At 38.9% G+C, this 19,077-nt stretch overlaps 1 protein-coding gene across 2 annotated transcripts in view; it reads right to left on the bottom strand.

Annotated features, from left to right (window-relative positions):
* Nucleotides 1-19,077, bottom strand: part of LOC117331391 (cadherin-like and PC-esterase domain-containing protein 1) — a 71,846-nt gene that overhangs the window by 19,321 nt on the left and 33,448 nt on the right. For both annotated transcript variants that reach the window (XR_004533522.1, XM_033890091.1), the window contains exons 5-12: nt 13,974-14,061; nt 12,347-12,503; nt 11,555-11,720; nt 8,301-8,458; nt 7,867-7,939; nt 7,619-7,759; nt 7,141-7,239; nt 6,786-7,027 (exon numbers count right to left, since the gene is read on the bottom strand). Coding sequence is in view for 1 of the 2 variants with exons in the window: in XM_033890091.1 (XP_033745982.1) it covers nt 6,786-7,027; nt 7,141-7,239; nt 7,619-7,759; nt 7,867-7,939; nt 8,301-8,458; nt 11,555-11,720; nt 12,347-12,503; nt 13,974-14,061 (1,124 nt within the window). In the remaining variant the exon portion in view is untranslated. The remainder of the gene's footprint in view (nt 1-6,785; nt 7,028-7,140; nt 7,240-7,618; nt 7,760-7,866; nt 7,940-8,300; nt 8,459-11,554; nt 11,721-12,346; nt 12,504-13,973; nt 14,062-19,077) is intronic.

Raw genomic sequence — 19,077 nt, 5'->3', positions numbered from 1 at the left:
CTGATCCTTATACCTATAGTTAACACATCACAGACAACATCTGATCCTTACCTATAGTTAACACATCACAGACAACATCTGATCCTTAACTCTGGTTAACACATCACAGACAACATCTGATCCTTACCTATAGTTAACACATCACAGACAACATCTGATCCTTAACTCTAGTTAACACATCACAGACAACATCTGATCCTTAACTCTAGTTAACACATCACAGACAACATCTGATCATTAACTCTAGTTAACACATCACAGACAACATCTGATCCTTACCTATAGTTAACACATCACACACAACATCTGATCCTTACCTATAGTTAACACATCACAGACAACATCTGATCCTTAACTCTAGTTAACACATCACAGACAACATCTGATCCTTACCTATAGTTAACACATCACAGACAACATCTGATCCTTACCTATAGTTAACACATCACAGGCAACATCTGATCCTTACCTATAGTTAACACATCACAGACAACATCTGATCCTTAACTGTGGTTAACACATCACAGACAACACCTGATCCTTAACTCTGGTTAACACATCACAGACAACATCTGATCCTTACCTATAGTTAACACATCACAGACAACATCTGATCCTTATACCTATAGTTAACACATCACAGACAACATCTGATCCTTACCTATAGTTAACACATCACAGATAACACCTGATCCTTAACTCAGGTTAACACATCACAGACAACATCTGATCCTTACCTATAGTTAACACATCACAGACAACATCTGATCCTTAACTCTGGTTAACACATCACAGACAACACCTGATCCTTACCTATAGTTAACACATCACAGACAACATCTGATCCTTAACTCTGGTTAACACATCACAGACAACATCTGATCCTTAACTCTAGTTAACACATCACAGACAACATCTGATCCTTACCTATAGTTAACACATCACAGACAACATCTGATCCTTAACTCAGGTTAACACATCACAGACAACATCTGATCCTTACCTATAGTTAACACATCACACACAACATCTGATCCTTACCTATAGTTAACACATCACAGACAACATCTGATCCTTACCTATATTTAACACATCACAGACAACATCTGATCCTTACCTATAGTTAACACATCACACACAACATCTGATCCTTACCTATAGTTAACACATCACAGACAACATCTGATCCTTACCTATATTTAACACATCACAGACAACATCTGATCCTTACCTATAGTTAACACATCACACACAACATCTGATCCTTAACTCTAGTTAACACATCACAGACAACATCTGATCCTTAACTCTGGTTAACACATCACAGACAACATCTGATCCTTAACTCTAGTTAACACATCACAGACAACAAGTGATCCTTAACTCTAGTTAACACATCACAGACAACACCTGATCCTTACCTATAGTTAACACATCACAGACAACATCTGATCCTTACCTATAGTTTACACATCACAGACAACATCTGATCCTTTACTCTGGTTAACACATCACAGACAACACCTGATCCTTACCTATAGTTAACACATCACAGACAACATCTGATCCTTAACTCTGGTTAACACATCACAGACAACATCTGATCCTTAACTCTAGTTAACACATCACAGACAACATCTGATCCTTACCTATAGTTAACACATCACAGACAACACCTGATGCTTACCTATAGTTAACACATCACAGACAACATCTGATCCTTACCTAAAGTTAACACATCACAGACAACATCTGATCCTTACCTATAGTTAACACATCAGACAACATCTGATCCTTACCTATAGTTAACACATCACAGACAACACCTGATCCTTAACTCTAGTTAACACATCACAGACAACACCTGATCCTTACCTATAGTTAACACATCACAGACAACACCTGATCCTTAACTCAGGTTAACACATCACAGACAACACCTGATCCTTACCTATAGTTAACACATCACAGACAACACCTGATCCTTAACTATAGTTAACACATCACAGACAACACCTGATCCTTAACTCTGGTTAACACATCACAGACAACATCTGATCCTTACCTATAGTTAACACATCACAGACAACATCTGATCCTTACCTATAGTTAACACATCACAGACAACATCTGATCCTTACCTATAGTTAACACATCACAGACAACATCTGATCCTTATACCTATAGTTAACACATCACAGACAACATCTGATCCTTACCTATAGTTAACACATCACAGACAACATCTGATCCTTAACTCTGGTTAACACATCACAGACAACATCTGATCCTTACCTATAGTTAACACATCACAGACAACATCTGATCCTTACCTATAGTTAACACATCACAGGCAACATCTGATCCTTACCTATAGTTAACACATCACAGACAACATCTGATCCTTAACTGTGGTTAACACATCACAGACAACACCTGATCCTTAACTCTGGTTAACACATCACAGACAACATCTGATCCTTACCTATAGTTAACACATCACAGACAACATCTGATCCTTATACCTATAGTTAACACATCACAGACAACATCTGATCCTTACCTATAGTTAACACATCACAGATAACACCTGATCCTTAACTCAGGTTAACACATCACAGACAACATCTGATCCTTACCTATAGTTAACACATCACAGACAACATCTGATCCTTAACTCTGGTTAACACATCACAGACAACACCTGATCCTTACCTATAGTTAACACATCACAGACAACATCTGATCCTTAACTCTGGTTAACACATCACAGACAACATCTGATCCTTAACTCTAGTTAACACATCACAGACAACATCTGATCCTTACCTATAGTTAACACATCACAGACAACATCTGATCCTTAACTCAGGTTAACACATCACAGACAACATCTGATCCTTAACTCAGGTTAACACATCACAGACAACATCTGATCCTTACCTATAGTTAACACATCACAGACAACATCTGATCCTTACCTATAGTTAACACATCACAGACAACATCTGATCCTTACCTATAGTTAACACATCACAGACAACACCTGATCCTTACCTATAGTTAACACATCACAGACAACATCTGATCCTTACCTATAGTTAACACATCACAGACAACATCTGATCCTTAACTCTGGTTAACACATCACAGACAACATCTGATCCTTACCTATAGTTAACACATCACAGACAACATCTGATCCTTACCTATAGTTAACACATCACAGACAACATCTGATCCTTAACTCTAGTTAACACATCACAGACAACATCTGATCCTTAACTCTAGTTAACACATCACAGACAACATCTGATCCTTACCTATAGTTAACACATCACAGACAACATCTGATCCTTACCTATAGTTAACACATCACAGACAACATCTGATCCTTACCTCTGGTTAACACATCACAGACAACATCTGATCCTTACCTATAGTTAACACATCACAGACAACATCTGATCCTTAACTCTGGTTAACACATCACAGACAACATCTGATCCTTACCTATAGTTAACACATCACAGACAACATCTGATCCTTAACTCTAGTTAACACATCACAGACAACATCTGATCCTTAACTCTAGTTAACACATCACAGACAACATCTGATCCTTAACTCTAGTTAACACATCACAGACAACATCTGATCCTTACCTATAGTTAACACATCACAGACAACATCTGATCCTTACCTATAGTTAACACATCACAGACAACATCTGATCCTTAACTCTAGTTAACACATCACAGACAACATCTGATCCTTACCTATAGTTAACACATCACAGACAACATATGATCCTTACCTATAGTTAACACATCACAGGCAACATCTGATCCTTACCTATAGTTAACACATCACAGACAACATCTGATCCTTAACTGTGGTTAACACATCACAGACAACACCTGATCCTTAACTCTGGTTAACACATCACAGACAACATCTGATCCTTACCTATAGTTAACACATCACAGACAACATCTGATCCTTATACCTATAGTTAACACATCACAGACAACATCTGATCCTTACCTATAGTTAACACATCACAGATAACACCTGATCCTTAACTCAGGTTAACACATCACAGACAACATCTGATCCTTAACTATAGTTAACACATCACAGACAACATCTGATCCTTACCTATAGTTAACACATCACAGACAACATCTGATCCTTACCTATAGTTAACACATCACAGACAACACCTGATCCTTACCTATAGTTAACACATCACAGACAACATCTGATCCTTACCTATAGTTAACACATCACAGACAACATCTGATCCTTAACTCAGGTTAACACATCACAGACAACATCTGATCCTTACCTATAGTTAACACATCACAGACAACATCTGATCCTTACCTATAGTTAACACATCACAGACAACATCTGATCCTTAACTCTAGTTAACACATCACACACAACATCTGATCCTTAACTCTAGTTAACACATCACAGACAACATCTGATCCTTACCTATAGTTAACACATCACAGACAACATCTGATCCTTACCTATAGTTAACACATCACAGACAACATCTGATCCTTACCTCTGGTTAACACATCACAGACAACATCTGATCCTTACCTATAGTTAACACATCACAGACAACATCTGATCCTTAACTCTGGTTAACACATCACAGACAACATCTGATCCTTACCTATAGTTAACACATCACAGACAACATCTGATCCTTAACTCTAGTTAACACATCACAGACAACATCTGATCCTTAACTCTAGTTAACACATCACAGACAACATCTGATCATTAACTCTAGTTAACACATCACAGACAACATCTGATCCTTACCTATAGTTAACACATCACAGACAACATCTGATCCTTACCTATAGTTAACACATCACAGACAACATCTGATCCTTAACTCTAGTTAACACATCACAGACAACATCTGATCCTTACCTATAGTTAACACATCACAGACAACATATGATCCTTACCTATAGTTAACACATCACAGGCAACATCTGATCCTTACCTATAGTTAACACATCACAGACAACATCTGATCCTTATACCTATAGTTAACACATCACAGACAACATCTGATCCTTACCTATAGTTAACACATCACAGATAACACCTGATCCTTAACTCAGGTTAACACATCACAGACAACATCTGATCCTTACCTATAGTTAACACATCACAGACAACATCTGATCCTTAACTCTGGTTAACACATCACAGACAACACCTGATCCTTACCTATAGTTAACACATCACAGACAACATCTGATCCTTAACTCTGGTTAACACATCACAGACAACATCTGATCCTTAACTCTAGTTAACACATCACAGACAACATCTGATCCTTACCTATAGTTAACACATCACAGACAACATCTGATCCTTAACTCAGGTTAACACATCACAGACAACATCTGATCCTTAACTCAGGTTAACACATCACAGACAACATCTGATCCTTAACTATAGTTAACACATCACAGACAACATCTGATCCTTACCTATAGTTAACACATCACAGACAACATCTGATCCTTACCTATAGTTAACACATCACAGACAACACCTGATCCTTACCTATAGTTAACACATCACAGACAACATCTGATCCTTACCTATAGTTAACACATCACAGACAACATCTGATCCTTAACTCTGGTTAACACATCACAGACAACATCTGATCCTTACCTATAGTTAACACATCACAGACAACATCTGATCCTTACCTATAGTTAACACATCACAGACAACATCTGATCCTTAACTCTAGTTAACACATCACAGACAACATCTGATCCTTAACTCTAGTTAACACATCACAGACAACATCTGATCCTTACCTATAGTTAACACATCACAGACAACATCTGATCCTTACCTATAGTTAACACATCACAGACAACATCTGATCCTTACCTCTGGTTAACACATCACAGACAACATCTGATCCTTACCTATAGTTAACACATCACAGACAACATCTGATCCTTAACTCTAGTTAACACATCACAGACAACATCTGATCCTTAACTCTAGTTAACACATCACAGACAACATCTGATCCTTACCTATAGTTAACACATCACAGACAACATCTGATCCTTAACTCTAGTTAACACATCACAGACAACATCTGATCCTTAACTCTAGTTAACACATCACAGACAACATCTGATCCTTAACTCTAGTTAACACATCACAGACAACATCTGATCCTTACCTATAGTTAACACATCACAGACAACATCTGATCCTTACCTATAGTTAACACATCACAGACAACATCTGATCCTTACCTCTGGTTAACACATCACAGACAACATCTGATCCTTACCTATAGTTAACACATCACAGACAACATCTGATCCTTAACTCTAGTTAACACATCACAGACAACATCTGATCCTTACCTCTGGTTAACACATCACAGACAACATCTGATCCTTACCTATAGTTAACACATCACAGACGACATCTGATCTTTAACTCTAGTTAACACATCACAGACAACATCTGATCCTTAACTCTAGTTAACACATCACAGACAACATCTGATCCTTACCTATAGTTAACACATCACAGACAACATCTGATCCTTAACTCTAGTTAACACATCACAGACAACATCTGATCCTTAACTCTAGTTAACACATCACAGACAACATCTGATCCTTAACTCTAGTTAACACATCACAGACAACATCTGATCCTTACCTATAGTTAACACATCACAGACAACATCTGATCCTTACCTCTGATTAATGTTTGTCTCTAACACTGGACCTTGGTCGCTTCTGTCATTCAGGTAACTTTTCTCCATACTGGTCAACAGAGAGTGGAGGTCAGAAGTCATGTGACATCTTGACTGTCTGTCATTGGTTGAGAGTTCTACACCATTGAGCGAGTGCAGTGACCCAGATCTTGACTGTATGGAGAATTGCCGCAGATTGTTGATTACACCTGCGTACTGACTAGATTTTATATGTGGATAAATCTGTAACAGAAGACGGTGTAGCAATAACTGACTGGTACAATGGTCAGAATGGACGCGAGCAAATAGAACCATGACAATGAGCACGTGATTATATTTAAGTGGTTTGTATTTACCTTGAGAAACTGTGTGGGCGCTCGGATCTCTTGTTTGTTGTCTAGGAGATAGACAAGATCATGGTCAGTAAGGCACACACCATAACTTCCTGGACAGTCCTACACGTATAAAATAATCTGATTGGTTAGGTATACAGGTAGACATCCATCTGATTGGTTAGGTATACAGCTAGAAATCAACCTGATTGGTAAGGTGTACAGGTAGAAATCAACTTGATTGGTTAGGTATACAGGTAGAAATCAACCTGATTGGTTAGGTAAACAGGTAGAAATCAACCTGATTGGTTAGGTGTACAGGTAGAAAACAACCTTACTCGATTGGCTAGAAAGATATACAGACAGAAAACAACCTTACCTGATTGGCTAGATAGATATACACACAGAAAACAACTTTACCTGATTGGCTAGATAGATATACACACAGTAAACAACTTTACCTGATTGGCTAGATAGATATACAGACAGAAAACAACTTTACCTGATTGGCTAGGTATACATCCTGTCCTACATTGTCCAGTACCGTGGCAATATCCATAGCAACACGTTCAACAGATGTCATCATGGCTACTGTATCTTCTAATACATCTCTATGTCTAGGTGTGAACTCTGGCAATGACACCTACAAAGGTCACATAGCAAGTGTCATCAAAGTTCATAAAGGTCAACAATTCTAAAAGGTACTGAACACAGTTTTTGCCGATTGTTTATAGGATAATAAAGAGTTACCTGTAGTATGATAGTTTGGAAATCTGTAGTAAAGATCACATCAATGTCCAGTAGCTGGGAACACCTTGGACATCTGTAATGATATATAAATCATTTTATACTTTCTTCACATAGACATTACCTTTCCACCAGTTTGATAACGTCATTTCAAAACAATTGTTAATATTTCATCATAAAAATATCAAATACAATTGTTATTTAATTTTACCTTTGTATCAGCCATATATTTGTTTTACTTTCAGAGTTAGAACATACCCACAAGCCTCCGTCATTGTGTGTATAATATTTGTTTTACTTTCAGCGTTAGAACATACCCACAAGACCCCGAGTCATTATGTGTATAATATTTGTTTTACTTTCAGAGTTAGAACATACCCACAAGCCTCCGTCATTGTGTGTATAATATTTGTTTTACTTTCAGAGTTAGAACATACCCACAAGCCTCTGAGTCATTGTGTGTATGGTTTTCGAGTTCTGTGGTGAGAAGAAGAGCCACCAGTTTCTGTTGTAGATTGAGCCACCACCTGGTGGCAGCCTTCTGACCATACTCCTGTATGATGGCCCTGCGTACCGTCAGTATTGTGTTGTAATCCTGTAAGATAGTCAATCAGATTAAACAATACCTAAAAACAATACACTTCTCATGGGCATTGGCATAAAAATAATCATCAGTCATTGATTTCACTAAACCAGGTTATTATCAATCAATATTTAAACATATATATACCTAGTACTTAGCATAGTGATTTTACTATACACATGCAATTTGTCTCGACTTGCCTTATAATATTATAGCTATGGCTTGTGTCTATAAAAAAAATCAGAAATAACGAGACACTAACCCATGAAAAGGTGATTTATATGGTCTAAATAACAATGGATATGTTATTGATGTGGTCTCAGTGACAATGGATTTGGTCTAAATGACAATGGATGTGTTATGTGGTCTAAATGACAATGGGGTGGAGGTATGGTAATAAGGGTGGGGAGATCCCTACCTTGTGGTGGGACTGGTGTCCGAGACGTAACCCTGTGGGGTGGAGGTATGGTAATAAGGGTGGGGAGATCCTTACCTTGTGGTGGGACTGGTGTCCGAGACGTAACCCTGTGGGGTGGAGGTAATAAGAGTGGGTAGATCCTTACCTTGTGGTGGGACTGGTGTCCGAGACGTAACCCTGTGGGGTGGAGGTATGGTAATAAGGGTGGGGAGATCCTTACCTTGTGGTGGGACTGGTGTCCGAGACGTAACCCTGTGGGGTGGAGGTATGGTAATAAGGGTGGGGAGATCCTTACCTTGTGGTGGGACTGGTGTCCGAGACGTAACCCTGTGGGGTGGAGGTATGGTAATAAGGGTGGGGAGATCCCTACCTTGTGGTGGGACTGGTGTCCGAGACGTAACCCTGTGGGGTGGAGGTATGGTAATAAGGGTGGGGAGATCCTTACCTTGTGGTCTGACTGGTGTCCGAGACGTAACCCTGTGGGGTGGAGGTATGGTAATAAGAGTGGGGAGATCCCTACCTTGTGGTGGGACTGGTGTCCGAGACGTAACCCTGTGGGGTGGAGGTATGGTAATAAGGGTGGGGAGATCCCTACCTTGTGGTGGGACTGGTGTCCGAGACGTAACCCTGTGGGGTGGAGGTATGGTAGTAAGGGTGGGGAGATCCTTACCTTGTGGTCTGACTGGTGTCCGAGACATAACCCTGTGGGGTGGAGGTATGGTAATAAGGGTGGGGAGATCCCTACCTTGTGGTGGGACTGGTGTCCGAGACGTAACCCTGTGGGGTGGAGGTATGGTAATAAGGGTGGGGAGATCCTTACCTTGTGGTGGGACTGGTGTCCGAGACGTAACCCTGTGGGGTGGAGGTATGGTAATAAGGGTGGGGAGATCCTTACCTTGTGGTGGGACTGGTGTCCGAGACGTAACCCTGTGGGGTGGAGGTATGGTAATAAGGGTGGGGAGATCCTTACCTTGTGGTGGGACTGGTGTCCGAGACGTAACCCTGTGGGGTGGAGGTATGGTAATAAGGGTGGGGAGATCCTTACCTTGTGGTGGGACTGGTGTCCGAGACGTAACCCTGTGGGGTGGAGGTATGGTAATAAGAGTGGGGAGATCCCTACCTTGTGGTGGGACTGGTGTCCGAGACGTAACCCTGTGGGGTGGAGGTATGGTAATAAGGGTGGGGAGATCCTTACCTTGTGGTGGGACTGGTGTCCGAGACGTAACCCTGTGGGGTGGAGGTATGGTAATAAGGGTGGGGAGATCCCTACCTTGTAGTCTGACTGGTGTCCCAGACGTAACCCTGTGGGGTGGAGGTATGGTAATAAGGGTGGGGAGATCCTTACCTTGTGGTGGGACTGGTGTCCCAGACGTAACCCTGTGGGGTGGAGGTATGGTAATAAGAGTGGGGAGATCCCTACCTTGTGGTGGGACTGGTGTCCGAGACGTAACCCTGTGGGGTGGAGGTATGGTAATAAGGGTGGGGAGATCCCTACCTTGTGGTGGGACTGGTGTCCGAGACGTAACCCTGTGGGGTGGAGGTTTGGTAATAAGGATGGGGAGATCCTTACCTTGTGGTGGGACTGGTGTCCGAGACGTAACCCTGTGGGGTGGAGGTATGGTAATAAGGGTGGGGAGATCCCTACCTTGTGGTGGGACTGGTGTCCGAGACGTAACCCTGTGGGGTGGAGGTATGGTAATAAGGGTGGGGAGATCCTTACCTTGTGGTGGGACTGGTGTCCGAGACGTAACCCTGTGGGGTGGAGGTATGGTAATAAGGGTGGGGAGATCCTTACCTTGTGGTGGGACTGGTGTCCCAGACGTAACCCTGTGGGGTGGAGGTATGGTAATAAGGGTGGGGAGATCCTTACCTTGTGGTGGGACTGGTGTCCGAGACGTAACCCTGTGGGGTGGAGGTATGGTAATAAGGGTGGGGAGATCCTTACCTTGTGGTGGGACTGGTGTCCGAGACGTAACCCTGTAGGGTGGAGGTATGGTAATAAGGGTGGGGAGATCCCTACCTTGTGGTGGGACTGGTGTCTGAGACGTAACCCTGTGGGGTGGAGGTATGGTAATAAGGGTGGGGAGATCCCTACTTTGTGGTGGGACTGGTGTCCGAGACGTAACCCTGTGGGGTGGAGGTTTGGTAATAAGGGTGGGGAGATCCTTACCTTGTAGTGGGACTGGTGTCCGAGACGTAACCCTGTGGGGTGGAGGTAATAAGGGTGGGGAGATCCTTACCTTGTGGTGGGACTGGTGTCCGAGACGTAACCCTGTGGGGTGGAGGTATGGTAATAAGGGTGGGGAGATCCTTACCTTGTGGTGGGACTGGTGTCCGAGACGTAACCCTGTGGGGTGGAGGTATGGTAATAAGGGTGGGGAGATCCCTACCTTGTGGTGGGACTGGTGTCCGAGACGTAACCCTGTGGGGTGGAGGTTTGGTAATAAGGGTGGGGAGATCCTTACCTTGTGGTGGGACTGGTGTCCGAGACGTAACCCTGTGGGGTGAAGGTATGGTAATAAGGGTGGGGAGATCCTTACCTTGTGGTGGGACTGGTGTCCGAGACGTAACCCTGTGGGGTGGAGGTATGGTAATAAGGGTGGGGAGATCCTTACCTTGTGGTGGGACTGGTGTCCGAGACGTAACCCTGTGGGGTGGAGGTATGGTAATAAGGGTGGGGAGATCCTTACCTTGTGGTGGGACTGGTGTCCGAGACGTAACCCTGTGGGGTGGAGGTATATCCGGAGTGGAGACAAGGACGATACTAATACGGAGAGTCGTAAAGCCAGGGATTGGTTGCTAAGCGACAGAAATCCTCGAGGTGATGTCCATACTACAGTGTTTTTCTCTAGATGTCTGAAAACAAATAAGATATATTTTCTATTTCAACTGATTGCATCCTAAACAAGAGATCCCAGAGGGATTTTGACGCCTACCACTGAATGATCCATATCAGTCAAATAAAAGACTGACATTTTCTTTTCTGTTCCCTTCTTTCACTCTTCCTACAAAACATTTAATAACTTTATATAACACTATATAGCAGGAGCAACCTGCCATCGTAAAAAAATCCAAGATGGCCATACTCTTTGTCATTCATCAAATTCTTTCAATCAGACTTGTGTGCACAACTGAACCAAAGAGAACCTCTACATTTAAATTAGAGAAAGACCCATAATGGCCATTTAGTACTTTAAGAAATTGTAAATAAAGTTTCAAAATCCAAGATGGCTGCCTATTGGCCATGTTGTTTTCAGGTTGGTCCTATAATGGAATATGCATAAATTAAGGATCCAGGGGAACCTTCATATGAAATTTGATATATATAAAAAAATATTGAGCCTGAAGATATTTTTCTGATAATATTTTCCTCATAATATTTTCCCGATAATATTTTCCAATAGTAATTGTCATATGATTTGTCCTACTTTTTTTCCATTATAGACATTACAACCATAAAAAAGTTATGAAGAATATCTTACAATTGTTTCTGATGTAGCAATCTGGTGACCTCTACATCATCCAATTTCGACCCAGCTGGTTTGATGGCGTACTGGAGGGTTTGGCTGGGGTACTTAGGGGGCTGCATCAGCGTCTTGGAGTCGGACAGCACCATACAGAAACTGTAGGGGGACGGCTCTGAGAAGGCAGAAACAAATATACAGAAATATTTATATGAAGATATATGATGGATGTACTGGGATGGACGGACTCGGATGGACGGACTCGGGATGGATGGACTCGGGATGGACGACTCGGGATGGACGGACTCGGGATGGATGGACTCGGGATGGATGGATCAGATGGATGGACTCAGGATGGACTCGGGATGGATGGACTCAGGATGGATGGACTCTGAATGGACTCGGGATGGATGGACTCAGGATGGATGGACTCTGAATGGACTCGGGATGGATGGACTCGGGATGGACGACTCGGGATGGATGGACTCAGGATGGATGGACTCTGAATGGACTCGGGATGGATGGACTCGGGATGGATCAGGATGGACTCGGGATGGATGGACTCGAAATGGACTTGGGATGGAAGGGCATGGGATGGACTCGGGATGGATGGACTCGGGAGGGATGGACTTGGAATGGATGGATCGGGATGGACTCGAGATGGATGGAATCGGGAGGGATGGACTCGGGATGGATTGACTCGGGATTGACTCGGGATTGACTCGGAAGGGATGGACTCGGATGGATGGACTCAGGATGGCTAGCTTGACAGATACACATGCTGATCTAGGTACTGACCTACACACATGACTGACTGACAAGTAGAAACAAACATTATATTAACTTAAAATTTTACATATACATATGATATTGATAGAGACAGAAAGATGTAAAGGAGAGATAAACAGTGAGTGATAGACAGATGGTAACAGAGGGAGACAGATTTTATATAAGACTGGAGAACTGACACCATATTTACCTACATGTATATAAAACATATGTTTCCTCCTATACACAGACTGCCCCTGGTCAGTTTTTATGGACTGTAGCCAGACAACGTGTCAGTTATCAACGAAATCCTGACAAACAATTCCTCACAGTAACATGTACCTACTGGATGTGTGAGAAATCTGGGCAAATTAACCAAAATCTCCACAAACTGTTATGAAGTAAAAATATGATGAATTGTGAGCCTTGGGCACATGTTGATGTAAGGAGGTGATGGTTTATGCATACAAGGGATAGCATTTCATACTGTATATATACATTGTACATCCCTGATGTGTATGGTATCTGTTGGACAACATCCCAGATGTGTGTCTGTCCGACAACATCCTTGGCCTGTATCTGTCTGACAACATCCTTGGCCTGTATCTGTCTGACAACATCCCTGATGTGTGTCTGTCTGACAACATCCTTGGCCTGTATCTGTCTGACAACATCCCTGATGTGTGTCTGTCTGACAACATCCCTGATGTGTGTCTGTCTGACAACATCCTTGGTCTGTGTCTGTCTGACAACATCCCTGATGTGTGTCTGACAACATCCCTGATCTGTGTCTGTCTGACAACATCCCTGGTCTGTGTCTGTCTGTCTTTAAATGATGCTTTTCATAACCAAGGGCCATAACTCTGCCAAAACTTACCATCCAGGACATTTTGTAGCGAGGTCTGGGCGAGACACAGTTTGGATGGCGACATCAACTGACTAGCAAGGGCAGGTATCCAGTTCACCTGATATAACCATCAAATTTATCAATATTAGTTTGACATTTGATTGTATAGTAAGCAGATATTGATGTATAGTAGATATTGGTGTATAGTAGATATTGGTGTATAGCAGATATTGGTGTATAGTAGATATTGTTGTATAGTAGATATTGTTGTATAGTAGGTATTGGTGTATAGTATATATTGGTGTATAGTAGATATAGGTGTATAGTAGATATTGGTCTATAGTAGATATTGTTGTATAGCAGATATTGGTGTATAGTAGATATTGTTGTATAGCAGATATTGGTGTACAGTAGATATTGGTGTATAGTAGATATTGGTATATATAGTAGATATTGGTGTATAGTAGACATTGGTGTATAGTATATATTGGTGTATAGTATATATTGGTGTATAGTAGACATTTGTGTATAGTAGATATTGGTGTATAGTAGATATTGGTGTACAGTAGATATTGGTGTACAGTAGATATTGGTGTACAGTAGATATTGGTGTATAGTAGATATTGGTGTATAGTAGATATTGGTGTATAGTATATATTGGTGTATAGTATATATTGGTGTATAGTAGATATTGGTGTATAGTAGACATTGGTGTATAGTAGATATTGGTGTATAGTAGACATTGGTGTATAGTAGATATTGGTATATAGTAGACATTGATGTATAGTATATATTGATATATAGTAGATATTGGTGTATAGTAGATACTGGTGTATAGTAGATATTGGTGTATAGTAGACATTGGTGTATAGTATATATTGGTGTATAGTAGATATTGGTGTATAGTAGATATTGGTGTATAGTAGATATTGGTATATATAGTAGATATTGGTGTATAGTAGATATTGGTGTATAGTAGACATTGGTGTATAGTAGATATTGGTGTGTAGTAGATATTGGTGTATAGTAGATATTGGTATATATAGTAGATATTGGTGTATAGTATATATTGGTGTGTAGTAGATATTGGTGTATAGTAGATATTGGTGTATAGTAGATATTGGTATATATAGTAGATATTGGTGTATAGTAGATATTGGTGTATAGTAGATATTGGTGTGTAGTAGATATTGGTGTATAGTAGATATTGGTGTATAGTAGATATTGGTGTATAGTATATATTGGTGTATAGTAGATATTGGTGTATAGTAGACATTGGTGTATAGTAGATATTGGTATATAGTAGACATTGATGTATAGTAGATATTGGTGTATAGTAGATATTGGTATATATAGTAGATATTGGTGTATAGTAGATATTGGTGTATAGTAGACATTGGTGTATAGTAGATATTGGTGTATAGTAGATATTGGTGTATAGTAGATACTGGTGTATAGTAGATATTGGTGTATAGTAGACATTGGTGTATAGTATATATTGGTGTATAGTAGATATTGGTATATATAGTAGATATTGGTGTATAGTAGATATTGGTGTATAGTAGACATTGGTGTATAGTAGATATTGGTGTATAGTAGATATTGGTGTATAGTAGATATTGGTGTATAGTAGATATTGGTGTATGGTAGATATTGGTGTATAGTAGACATACGTGTATAGTAGATATTGGTGTATAGTAGATATTGGTGTATAGTAGATATTGGTGTATAGTAGATATTGGTATATAGTAGATATTGGTGTATAGTAGACATTGGTGTATAGTAGATATTGGTATATAGTAGTTATTGGTGTATAGTAGATATTGGTGTATAGTAGATATTGGTGTATAGTAGATATTGGTGTATAGTAGACATTAGTGTATAGTAGATTTTGGTGTATAGTAGATATTGGTGTATAGTAGATATTGGTGTATAGTAGATATTGGTGTATAGGTGTATAGTAGATATTGATGTATAGTAGATATTGGTGTATAGTAGGTATTGGTGTATAGTAGATATTGGTGTATAGTATATATTGGTGTATAGTAGATATTGGTGTATAGTAGATATTGGTGTATAGTAGATATTGGTGTATAGTATATATTGGTGTATAGTAGATATTGGTGTATAGTAGGTATTGGTGTATAGTAGATATTGGTGTATAGTAGACATTGGTGTTTAGTAGATATTGGTGTATAGGTGTATAGTAGTTATTGGTGTATAGTAGATATTGGTGTATAGTAGGTATTGGTGTATAGTAGATATTGGTGTATAGTATATATTGGTGTATAGTAGATATTGGTGTATAGTAGATATTGGTGTATAGTAGACATTGGTGTTTAGTAGATATTGATGAATTGTAGACATTGGTGTATAGTATATGTTGGTGTATAGTAGATATTGGTGTATAGTAGATATTGGTGTATAGTAGATATTGGTGTATAGTAGACATTGGTGTTTAGTAGATATTGATGAATTGTAGACATTGGTGTATAGTATATGTTGGTGTATAGTAGATATTGGTGTATAGTAGATATTGGTGTATAGTAGATATTGGTGTTTAGTAGATATTGATGAATTGTAGACATTGGTGTATAGTAGATATTGGTGTATAGTAGACATTGGTGTATAGTAGACATTGGTGTATAGTAGACATTGGTGTATAGTATATGTTGGTGTATAGTTGATATTGGTGTATAGTAGATATTGGTGTATAGTATATGTTGGTGTATAGTTGATATTGGTGTATAGTATATATTGGTGTATAGTATATGTTGGTGTATAGTAGACATTGGTGTATAGTAGATATTGTTGTATAGTAGACATACGTGTATAGTTGATATATGTGTATAGTTGATATTGGTGTATAGTAGATATTGGTGTATAGTAGACATACGTGTATAGTAGATATTGTTGTATAGTAGATATTGGTGTATAGTAGATATTGGTGTATAGTGGATATTGGTGTATAGTAGACATTGGTGTATAGTGGATATTGGTGTATAGTAGATATTGGTATATAGTAGATGTTGGTGTATAGTAGATATTGGTGTATAGTAGATATTGGTGTAGAGGTGTATAGTAGATATTGGTGTATAGTAGACAATGGTGTATAGTAGATATTGGTGTATAGTAGACAATGGTGTATAGTAGATATTTGTGTATAGTAGATATTGGTGTATAGTAGATATTGGTGTATAGGTGTATAGTAGATATTGGTGTATAGTATATATTGGTGTATAGTAGACATTGGTGTATGGTAGATATTGGTGTATAGTAGATATTGGTGTATAGTAGATATTGGTGTATAGTATATATTGGTGTATGGTAGATATTGGTGTATAGTAGATATTGGTGTATGGTAGATATTGGTGTATGGTAGATATTGGTGTATAGTAGATATTGGTGTATAGTAGATATTGGTGTATAGTATATATTGGTGTATAGTAGATATTGGTGTATAGTAGATATTGGTGTATAGTAGATATTGGTGTATAGTAGATATTGGTGTATAGTAGATATTGGTGTATAGTATATATTGGTGTATAGTAGATATTGGTGTATAGTAGGTATTGGTGTATAGTAGATATTGGTGTATAGTAGACATTGGTGTTTAGTAGATATTGGTGTATAGGTGTATAGTAGTTATTGGTGTATAGTAGATATTTGTGTATAGTAGGTATTGGTGTATAGTAGATATTGGTGTATAGTATATATTGGTGTATAGTAGATATTGGTGTATAGTAGATATTGGTGTATAGTAGATATTGGTGTATAGTAGACATTGGTGTTTAGTAGATATTGATGAATTGTAGACATTGGTGTATAGTATATGTTGGTGTATAGTAGATATTGGTGTATAGTATATATTGGTGTATAGTAGACATTGGTGTTTAGTAGATATTGATGAATTGTAGACATTGGTGTATAGTAGATATTGGTGTATAGTAGATATTGGTGTATAGTAGATATTGGTGTATAGTAGACATTGGTGTTTAGTAGATATTGATGAATTGTAGACATTGGTGTATAGTATATGTTGGTGTATAGTTGATATTGGTGTATAGTATATATTGGTGTATAGTATATGTTGGTGTATAGTAGACATTGGTGTATAGTAGATATTGTTGTATAGTAGACATACGTGTATAGTTGATATAGGTGTATAGTAGATATTGGTGTATAGTAGATATTGGTGTATAGTAGACATACGTGTATAGTAGATATTGTTGTATAGTAGATATTGGTGTATAGTAGATATTGGTGTATAGTAGATATTGGTGTATAGTAGATATTGGTGTATAGTGGATATTGGTGTATAGTAGACATTGGTGTATAGTGGATATTGGTGTATAGTAGATATTGGTATATAGTAGATGTTGGTGTATAGTAGATATTGGTGTATAGTAGATATTGGTGTAGAGGTGTATAGTAGATATTGGTGTATAGTAGACAATGGTGTATAGTAGATATTGGTGTATAGTAGACAATGGTGTATAGTAGATATTTGTGTATAGGTGTATAGTAGATATTGGTGTATAGTATATATTGGTGTATAGTAGACATTGGTGTATGGTAGATATTGGTGTATAGTAGATATTGGTGTATAGTAGATATTGGTGTATAGTAGATATTGGTGTATAGTATATATTGGTGTATGGTAGATATTGGTGTATAGTAGATATTGGTGTATAGTAGATATTGGTGTATGGTAGATATTGGTGTATAGTAGATATTGGTGTATAGTAGATATTGGTGTATAGTATATGTTGGTGTATAGTAGATATTGGTGTATAGTAGACATTGGTGTATAGTATATATTGGTGTATAGTAGATATTGGTGTATAGTAGATATTGGTGTATAGTAGATATTGGTGTATAGTATATATTGGTGTATAGTAGATATTGGTGTATAGTAGACATTGGTGTATAGTAGATATTGGTGTATAGGTGTATAGTAGATATTGGTGTATAGTAGATATTGGTGTATAGTAGATATTGGTGTATAGTAGATATTGGTGTATAGTAGATATTGGTGTATAGTAGTTATTGGTGTATAGTAGATATTGGTGTATAGTAGATATTGGTGTGTAGATATTGGTGTATAGTAGATATTGGTGTATAGTAAGATATT

Source organism: Pecten maximus, chromosome 7, assembly GCF_902652985.1.
Source record: "Pecten maximus chromosome 7, xPecMax1.1, whole genome shotgun sequence".
Classification (NCBI taxonomy): domain Eukaryota; kingdom Metazoa; phylum Mollusca; class Bivalvia; order Pectinida; family Pectinidae; genus Pecten; species Pecten maximus.
Note: the sequence above shows the minus strand (reverse complement) of the source record. Positions and strands in the feature narration are given on the sequence as shown.